The following is a 10,057-nucleotide window of genomic DNA, read 5'->3' on the forward strand; positions in this document are numbered from 1 at the left end:
TTTATGACATTGCTCTGCTGTGGAATAGCAGCATAATGCCTTATAGCACAGTGACTATCAATTTGCTTTCCACTTCAGAAATTTATATGAAGTCTTCTGAGGGCAAAAATACTAAATCATACTTAGTTTGTATCTGATGAATTGCCTTATTATTAAATCGGGATCTATTGTAACATCATTTTTCTGTGTCTTTAGTTTTCAGAAGGCTTATTATGTGTCTTGGCTTTGATTTCTTTGGGTATATCCTGTTTAGGGTGTGCTCAACTTCTTGAACCTATAGGTTTATATCTGTTGCCAAGTTTTCAGCCATTATATTTCTTTGAGTATTTTTTCACCTCCGCCCTCTTTCTCCTTCCTTCCAGGACCACACTGACAGGTCTCTAAAGCTCTTTTCGTTTGTTTTCTCTGTGTTGTTCAGGTTGGGTAATTTCTGTTGTTTGTTCTTCCAGTTCACTGGTTGTTTTCTCTTTCCTCTACATTCTGCTGTTGAGCCTATCCAATTAGTTTTTTATTTCATTTATTGTATCTTTTTCAGTTCACATTTCAGTTCCACTTGGTTTTTCTTTATAGTGTCATCTTTTAAAAACTGAGACCTGGTATTTGCTGAGGCTCTGTTTTCATTTGTTTCAAGCATGTACCTAATGGTTTATTGAAGCATTTTTGTCATGGTTTACTTTAAAATTTTCATCAGATAATTTTGTCATCTCTGTCATTTTGGTGTTAACATCTACTTGCCTTTTCATTCAGTTTGAGATCTTCCAGGTACTGGATACGATATGATTTTTTATAGAAACCTGGAGTTTAAGAATTATGTTTTGAGATTGGATCTTATTTAAAACCTTCTGTTTTAACTGGCTTTTTTTTTTTTTTTTTTTTTTTTTTAATACTCCTCCAGGAGGGGATGTGGGGGAGGGATGCCACCTTGTTCCTGCCAGGTGGTGGTACAAATTCTCCACTCCGCCTCCATTGACATCTGAGGTGGGAGCTCCCCATGGCTGCCAGGTGGTGGGGAACTGAGGCTCCCACATGGTGGGGGGACCCTATTTCCGGTGGGCCATAGTGAAAGTCCTGACTCTTCAATAGGCTTCCCCTGACACACGCTGGCGGACATGTTGGGCTGCCTCAGAACAGGCTGGTGAGGATGGAAACCTAGGCTCCCCGCTTGGCCTTGGCCGAGGTGGGTGGGGTTGGGCCCGTTTTTTTCTGTGGTGTGCCAGGAGGAGAGCAGCTATTGTCTAACAAAAGTTTCCTGCCTTGCTAGGCTTCCCCTTTCCTGGTCTATAGCGAGAGCAGGCTTTTGTTGGCTTTAAAAAAAAATTGTCTGCATCCATAGGTATTTCTGGGTTGGCTATTTATGAGGCAACAAGAAAGCCCATAAAAGCTAGGGAACTCACTACCATGACCTTCCTTGGGTCTCAAGCTTTTCTAGCTGTTGACAACTTCCAGGGTCTTTAGGTTCATTTTTTAGGTAACGTTCAGGGCTTTTAGTTATGCTTATTAAAACCGGAGGAACAGAGCAAAGTATGTCTACTCTTACCTTCCAGGAAGCTTAAGTTCTCATATTGTTTTAGAGACACTTTAGTTAGTAGAAATGTCTTCAAGTATCAGTAGTGAATAGAAAAATAATTTTATTTTTGTTTATTTATTTCTTTTTACTAACTCATTCACAGTGTTTTATGCCAAGGTTTAGTTGCAATTGCATATAATGAAATAATATTTTGTTTTCTCTTTATTGCAGATTCTGATGCTCACAGTACCACCTCAAGTGCCTCCCCAGCTCAGTCTCCTTGTTACAGTAACCAGTCAGATGATGGCTCAGATACAGAGGTGGCTTCGGGCTCCAGCAGAACGCCAGTTTTTTCCTTTTTAGATCTCACGTACTGGAAAAGGTAAATGCAATAGAAAATACCTCACTAACCAACAAGCCTTCTTAATTACAGGCAACAGGTCCCCCCCCTTCCTTAGCAATTAAATGGCTGTTAGCACACATGCTTGGAGGTGGATTAAGCAAGAATTGAGCTGAGGGTTGGGATTTTGTGTTTTTTCCTATTTAAAAGGACTTAAAATGAAAATCATGTTAGGAAACCTGAATTTTCCCTGTAATGAAGTAGACTTAGGTATTCATTCTGACCAATTCATTCACTGAAAAAAGTAAAAGGGCTTGAAATACATACTTTTAAATTTTTTAAAAATGGCATTGAAAAGTGGGCAAGTTAATAAGGAATAAACAGGTCAATACTAAGTAAATGTGGGACTCCTGAGCCAGGAAGATGATAGGCTAGAAAAGAGAAAAATATTCAAAGAGAAAAGTGGTTAAGGATTTTCTAGTTCACAGATTTAGGAAGACTAACAAATTAAAAGCAAATAACCAGTTGTCTTATGAGTAAAGAAAATTTATCCATAGACACATTATAGTGAAACTATAGAACATGAAAGACAAACAGACCTTTAAGCAGAGAGAAAACAGATATTACTTTCAAAGGAACAACAAACACAAATCTGAGCTCTCCACATGAATGAAGGAAGCCGGAAAACAATAGGTTGTTTTCTTCAGTGGCCCAAGAGTTAATGACTCTCAAACTAGAATTGTATACATGTAGCAAAAATATCTTCTTTAAATAAGGGCATAAGACTTTTTGACTAGTAAAAAAATTGAGAGTGGCTGCCAAGTTGACCCTCAATAATGAACATTCTGCAGCAGAGCAGGCAGAATAAAGAGACCCTATTTTGAAATATTGAGAAGGAAAATTAAAGACAGTAGCAAATATGGCTGGGCAGGTCAGTTGGTTAGAGCATTGTCCTGGTATACCAAGGTTGCAGGTTCGATTCCTGGTCAGGGCACATACAAGAAGCAACCAATGAATGCATAAATAGTGGAACAGCCCTAGCCAGCATGGCTCAGTGTTTAAAGCAGCAGCCTTTGCATCAGAGGGTCATGGATTCGATTCCCCAGCACAGGGGTCCTCAAACTTTTTAAACAGGGGGCCAGTTCACTGTCCCTCAGACCATTGGAGGGCCGGACTATAGTTTTTAAAAAAACTATGAACAAATTCCTATGCACACTGCACATATCTTATTTTGAAGTAAAAAAACAAAACGGGAACAAATACAATATTTGTATTTGCATGTGGCCCGCGGGCCGTAGTTTGAGGACCCCTGCCCCAGCATTTCTGATCCCAGCCCCTCTCCCCCGAGTCTGGGTGTGTTGGGGAGGCAACCAATTAATGTGTCTCTGTCACACCATGTTTCTCTCTCTTTCTCTCCCCCTCCCCCATCATTTCCACTCTTAAAAAACCAATGGAGCCCTGACCGGTTTGGCTCAGTGGACAGAGCATCGGCCTGTGGACTGAAGGGTCCCGGGTTCGATTCCAGTCAAGGGCATGTACCTTGGTTGCAAGCACATCCCCAGTAGGGGGGTGTGCAGGAGATAGCTGATCGATGTTTCTCTCTCATCGATGTTTTTAACTCTCTGTCCCTCTCCCTTCCTCTCTGTAAAAAATCAATAAAAAAATATATTTTAAAAAACCAATGGAAAAAATAGACTCCTTGGGTGAGGATTAAAAAAAAAGTGAAAAAACAAATTGGTGTTTTTCTTTCCCTCTCTTTCCCTTCCTCTTTTTTTTTTTTAAAAAAAAGAAGAAGAAGTAGCAAATACTTAGGTAAATTTCAACAAATGCTGATTACTTAAAATGACAATAGTTGTGGGATAAAGAAAAAGAATTACATGACAGCAATAGCATATAAGTCAAGGTAACAGAAGTGATAGCAGAAGTTAAAGTATGATAAGTGTCCTTTGCATTGTTGGAGGTAACAGAAGTTAAAAGTGTATAAATGTACTTTGCATTACTGAGAATAAACGTAGTGAATAACTTTAGAATGTGAATAATTAAGTATATAACCACAAAAAATTAATAAAAATAAGTACAAAATCTCCAGAGCAGAAAGGAAGGGCAGAGAATTTAATGATTGCAAAACAAAAATAGAAAACCTACCTATAGTTGTAAATTAAAAAACCATGGTTTCAAGAAGAAAGTATAGCCCTAACCAGTTTGGCTCAATGGATAGAGCATCGGCCTGCAGACTGAAGAGTCCCAGGTTCGATTCCGGTCAAGGGCATGTACCTTGGTTGCGGGCACATCCCCAGTAGGGCGTGTACAGGAGGCAGCTGATCGATGTTTCTAACTCTCTATCCCTCTCCCTTCCTCTCTGTAAAAAATCAATAAAATATATTTTTTTTAAAAAAGAAGAAAGTATAATATAAAATAGAAAATCTTCATAACTAAAAAATAAATGAAAAATACTACAAATCAAAACAGGTGGTATAACATTAAAGAGGTAAAAAGAGCGCCCTAGCTGGTTTGGTTTGGCTCAGTGGCCTGCAGACTGAAGGATCCCAGATTTGATTCTTGTCAAGGGCACATGCCCGGGTTGCGGGCTCACTCCCCTATAGGAGGCATCCAGGATGCAGCCGATCAATGATTCTCTCTCATCATTGGTGTTTCTATCTTTCTCTCCCTCTCCTTTCCTCTCTGAAATCAATAAAAATATATTAAAAATAAAAGAAGGTAAAAAAAGAAAAGTTATCCTCCTAATGCTTTTTATAAATGAATGACTAAAAGCAAATGAAGTGATATATATCCAATTTAAAGGTTAATGAAACCCAATATATGAAAAAATAAAAGCAAGGGATTCCTAAAGATAACAAGCAGAAATAAATGGAGTAGAAAGCCTATGGATAGGATCAATAAGGCTAAGAACTGGTTGCTGAAAATGACCTGACCAAAAAAATTACTAGAGATAATGCAGATCAAGAACAAGAGACACTATTTTAGCTAAGAAAAGGGAGATTTAGCTATAGCTAAAGCAGAAATTTAAAAGACAAAAAGACATTATAAACAACTACATGCCAATAAATTTGAACATTTATGTGAAGTATATACATTAGTGGAAAAAGACAGCTTACCAAAACTGTCTGAAGGAAAAATAAAAAACCCGACTAGCTCATAATAAGGCAATTGACTCGGTGGTTACAAGTTTTCCCTCAAACAATCCCATGCCCAGATATGCAAGTTCTCCCAAACACATCAGGAACAAATAAATGATAGTGATCTTGCAATTGGCTTTTCCAGATTACCGATAAAAGAGGGCATAGGCCCCAAGCATTCTATGAAGCTAACATAACTTTGACATCAAAACAGTATATCATGATCAGATTAGGTTACCCTAGAGATAGAAGATTGTTTTAAACATTAGAAAGTCAACTAATATAATTTGCCACACCAACAGTTTCTAAATGAGCAGAAAAAAAATGCCTATCATCTTAGTGATAAGTTGAAGGTCTTTGATAAATTTGAACATTCCTTAAAATAAAACTTAGCAAAAATAGGAATCGAAGGGAACCACATTGACATATTCAAGCAAAATTGAGCATATTCCCATTCTTATATCCTGACAACATAACCTAGAAAAAACCTTTAGATATATGCACTGATAATGTACAGCGTGTTTGTAATAACAAAAATCAGTCCCATCAAAAGGAGAATGGATAAATTGTGGTTTAGTCACATGGTGGAATACTGTACTAAGTTAAAATGAAATAAAGCTTTACCTAACTATGTATGAACCTCAGTTAATGCTGAGCAAAAAAAATTACAGTATTCCTTGTGGTTCCATATTTCTATATAAATACTATGCATAAAGTCAGTGTGATCTAATTTTATATACAGGGTGTGGCAAAAGTAGGTTTACAGTTGTGAGGCTGCATTATTGTATTATCTTCCATAATAACTGTAAACCTACTTGTCCCACCCTGTATATATCTGATTTTATATATGAGATAATTATATTTTATACACATAAAATATGCATATGTCTGAATGAGATAACTAAGCAATATGTTTAGAGATGCAAACACAGTAAAACCAGGAAGTATAAAAAGAACAAAGGAGTGCTAAACCTAAAATTAAGGAGGAAAGAATGAGGTAGGGTGGGAAGAGATTAGAGACAGGCAAACTGGGGGACTTCACAGGAAGTGATAATTTTTTTTCATTACAGTCTGTGAGGTATGGGTGTTATGTGTTGTCATTTTTTGAGTGCCGTTACGTATATATTTTATATCTACTAAATATTTAAATATAATAGAACTACCAGCTGTGTCAGCCTGGTTATGGTGGCTATTTTTCTTCAAGAGTTGGTGATTTTTGGAGGACACAGTTTACAAGTTTGGGAGCAGCCTTTGAAACTGACTGCTGTCTCCCAGTATGCCTTCTTTCCCCTTAATATCGGGTAAGATTCCAGTGTGGGATGTATGGGACCTGGGTACTTCCCATTACCTAGCCAGTGGGGTTTCTCTAGGAGCCCCCCCCCCCCCCCCCCCCGCCCCTTTTAATGTATTTTTATTGATTTCAGAGAGGAAGGGAGAGGGAGAGAAACATAAATGATGAGAGAGAATCATTGATTGGCTGCTTCCTGCATGCCCCACGCTGGGGATGGATCCCCCCGGGCATGGGTCCTGACGGGGGAATCAAACCGTGACCTCCTGGTCCATAGGTCGACACTCAACCATTGAACCACACTGGCCAGGCTTTGGGAGCCCTTTTTTGTTTTTTTTTTTGTTTGTTTTTTTTTAAAATATATTTTATTGATTTTTTACAGAGAGGAAGGGAGAGAGATAGAGAGTTAGAAACATCGATGGGAGAGAAACATCGACCAGCTGCCTCCTGCACATCTCCCATGGGGGATGTGCCCGCAACCCAGGTACATGCCCTTGACCGGAATCGAACCCGGGACCTTTCAGTCCGCAGGCCGACGCTCTATCCACTGAGCCAAACCGGTTTTGGCGAGGGAGCCCTTTTTTGGAATGTGAAAGTAGACCCTTTGGATCATGTTGTACTAGCTATTATAATGAGAGGTGTTTTTTTTTGTATCTCTGTTCTTCTGCCTTATTAATATATTTCGTTCTCTCCATTTTTCTTTTAGACAGAAAATATGTTGTGGGATTATCTATAAAGGCCGCTTTGGGGAAGTCCTCATTGACACGCACCTCTTCAAGCCTTGCTGCAGCAACAAGAAGGCTCCTGCGGAGAAGCCGGAGGAGCCCAGTCCAGAGCCTCTGCCCATCTCCACCCAGGAGTGGTGACTGAGGTGTATGTAGAAGGGGAACAGGAAATGATTGAAATTTTAGGGGGAAAAAACACCCAAAACACAGCAACAAAACGACCTTCCTGTTTTTCACTTGGATACCTGCTATTCTGCCAAAAGACAATTTCTAGAATAGTTCCAAATGGGTTATTTTTTCCTCCACTTCCACAAGTTCCACCAGCTCTGAAGCCAGTGTCTAGCTTACAAAAAGGAAAAACAGATGTGTACATAATATTTAAGATGCTGAGTATTTCATAGGAAAGCTGAATGCTGCTGTAAAGTGCTCTTTAAGTCTTTTTCTTTTAAATCCCCTTCTCATGAATGAAACTAGGGGGACTTCAGGGGACAGAGATGGGATTTGTTGTATGATAAACGTACGTAGTTTTAGTCTTTCTATATTGAGAAGCAGTGGTTGGGGCATTTTTAAAGATGGCTGACTACACTTGTTTTCCTTCATGATAATGAATTTGTCATAAACCAGTAACCTGGACTTGCCCCTCGAGGTAGTTGTTAATAATTTTAAAATGTTAAGGTCTTGCCAAGGTTCTGAGGATTCAAACCTGTACTACTGAATATTAAGCAGGACAGAATAAGCTCTCTGGTACAAATACCTTGAAGGAGTCATTTCTAAATATACAAAGAGGTAACTGGACTGTATATGTTGTATCCTGTGTCACCTCCTTCATATTGCTATTTGATGAAGATTTTAATTTATATGAAACTTCTAAAGCAGAATCGAAGCTCCTCTTGGGGAAATGTCAAGTCTTCAGGATAAGCAATCTTAATATAGATAGTACCAAAGCTTTATTTTACCACATGGGAGAGAACACACTCTATGAAACATGTTCAGATATCTGAAAAACGTGCAGGCTTTCAGGATAGCATAAAAATAACAAAGGTTGATGCTTCTGGGGGCACGCTTCTCAGAGGGCTCACCGAGTGTGTAAATAATTGACTTTGGCTCGTGTTGCTTACCGGTGACTTCATTGAAAATCTACACAATTCAGTTTTAGCTCTGGATTACTTCAGTTGACCTTTGTGAAGGTTTTATCTGTGTAGAGTGTTTGTTCAACTTGTTTTAATGTATGAGGGTTTTAGGGTCTCCCCCCACCACTATGTTAAAGTAAAATGCTAGTAAAAGGAAAGAGGTGTGTTAATGCTGAGTGGGTTTGGCTTTTTGTAGTTAGGTTTTCTGAACATTGAGATTTTAGATGATAAATCCTGAACGTGGGGCCCTTCGGTTCTAAAATTTTTATGAAAAGCCTGTTACTTGAACTCAAACCCAAGTACTCCCATTGCCTCTTTTCTATCAATTCAGGAAGAATATTACCAGTTCACACTTTTTCAGAACGAGGGAGGATCATTTGCCGGCCTTATAATAAAATGACTCGGTGCTTATTTTTAAAGCCTGATTTTAAAAATTGGATAGTATGAATAACAATAAGGAGTGAGCTACTTTTTATGGGCACCCTGTAGTTTTATAGTTCTTATTCTAAACTTAAAATTTTATATTCCTTTGGAAGAAACTATAAGCCACCATCTGTACAGACAACACAGTGGTTTGGGGCGCCGCTCCCACAGCCTCGAAGGTGTACTGCAAGTCTCAGCCATTCTCCTCTTCCTCCCGAGTTACTTTGAAATGGTCCTTTTTTTTATTTTTTTATTTTGTACATTTTGGCTACAGTGTCGGTGGTAGAATATACTATAATATGGATCATCTCTACTTCTGTATTTATTTATTTATTACTAGACCACAGTCAACCACAGTCTTCTTTTTCCCTTCCACCTCTCTTTGCCTGTAGGATGTACTGTATGTAGTCATGCACTTTGTATTAATATATTAGAAATCTACAAATCTGTTTTGTACTTTTTATACTGTTGAATACTTATACTCAAAACTTTTACTAGGTTATTGAATAAATTTAGTCTTATTAGAAAATAAAAGAGGCTGTTTTGTGGCTTTGTTTGTATAGTTGGTATGTAATAATACATTAGTTATGTTAGTTCCAAATAGACAGTCTGGTGATTTGACGTTTTTATACCTTACAAGTGACCACCCCATTAATTCTAATAATCATCCGTTACTGCAAACTTGACACAATGTTATTGACTATATTACCCTCACCTTTTCCACCCATCTCCCCACTCTCTCCCCTCTGGTAGCCATCCTTGTGGTCTCTATTTCTGAGGGTTGCTGGTTAGATTCCTGGTCAGGGCACATGCCCAGGTTTCAGAACTTACATTATCCACACTTCTATAACTTAATTGCTGCTTTGTTTGTGTGTTTGGTTGATTTATTTTAGATTACTCATGTAAGTAAAACCATATGGTGTTTGTCTTTTCTCTGACTTGCCTCACTTAGCATAATACCCTCTAGGTCCATTCATGTTGTTGCATATGGCAAGATTTTTAAAAAACACATATTTTTATTGATTTCAGAGAGGAAGGGAGAGAGAGAGAGAGAAACATCAATGATGAGAGAGAATCACTGATCAGCTGCCTCCTACACGCCCCCTACCGGCAATCGAGCCCACTACCAGGCATGTGCCCTTGAGCGGAATCGAAGCCGGGACCCTTCAGTCTGCAGGCCGACGCTCTATCCACTGAGCCAAACCAGCTAGGGTGCATATGGCAAGATTTAACCCTTTTTTATTGCTGTGTGATATTGCACTTCTTTACCCATCCCTCCACTGTTTTAATGTTTTTGATGTGATTTTATTGTCTATGGGCATAGTAGGAGGCATCATTGAGACTAGAGAAACTGTAAAATTGGATACAGGGAAAGGTGGATGTTGTCATTGGGTTCTCTAGTTCCTGGCCCTGGCCCTTATTAGCCATTTGAGTCACTGAATTCTGAGGGATCCAGATAGGTGCATCCAACTTTTCATATCAAAGTTGTGAAAACATCGCCTATGAC

At 38.7% G+C, this 10,057-nt stretch overlaps 1 protein-coding gene across 5 annotated transcripts in view; it reads left to right on the plus strand.

Annotated features, from left to right (window-relative positions):
• The window catches only part of SINHCAF (SIN3-HDAC complex associated factor), a 73,594-nt gene extending 64,526 nt beyond the window's left edge, over positions 1-9,068 (plus strand). For all 5 annotated transcript variants that reach the window (XM_070410482.1, XM_070410484.1, XM_070410483.1 and 2 more), the window contains exons 5-6: positions 1,739-1,889; positions 6,979-9,068. In XM_070410482.1, the coding sequence (XP_070266583.1) occupies positions 1,739-1,889; positions 6,979-7,138 (311 nt within the window). In that variant the 3' untranslated portion in view covers positions 7,139-9,068. The remainder of the gene's footprint in view (positions 1-1,738; positions 1,890-6,978) is intronic.
• The last annotated feature ends 989 nt before the right edge of the window (positions 9,069-10,057 follow it).

The sequence above is a fragment of the Myotis yumanensis genome, unplaced genomic scaffold (assembly GCF_028538775.1).
Source record: "Myotis yumanensis isolate MYYU_CA2020_CCGP unplaced genomic scaffold, mMyoYum1.0.hap1 SCAF_3, whole genome shotgun sequence".
NCBI lineage: Eukaryota > Metazoa > Chordata > Mammalia > Chiroptera > Vespertilionidae > Myotis > Myotis yumanensis.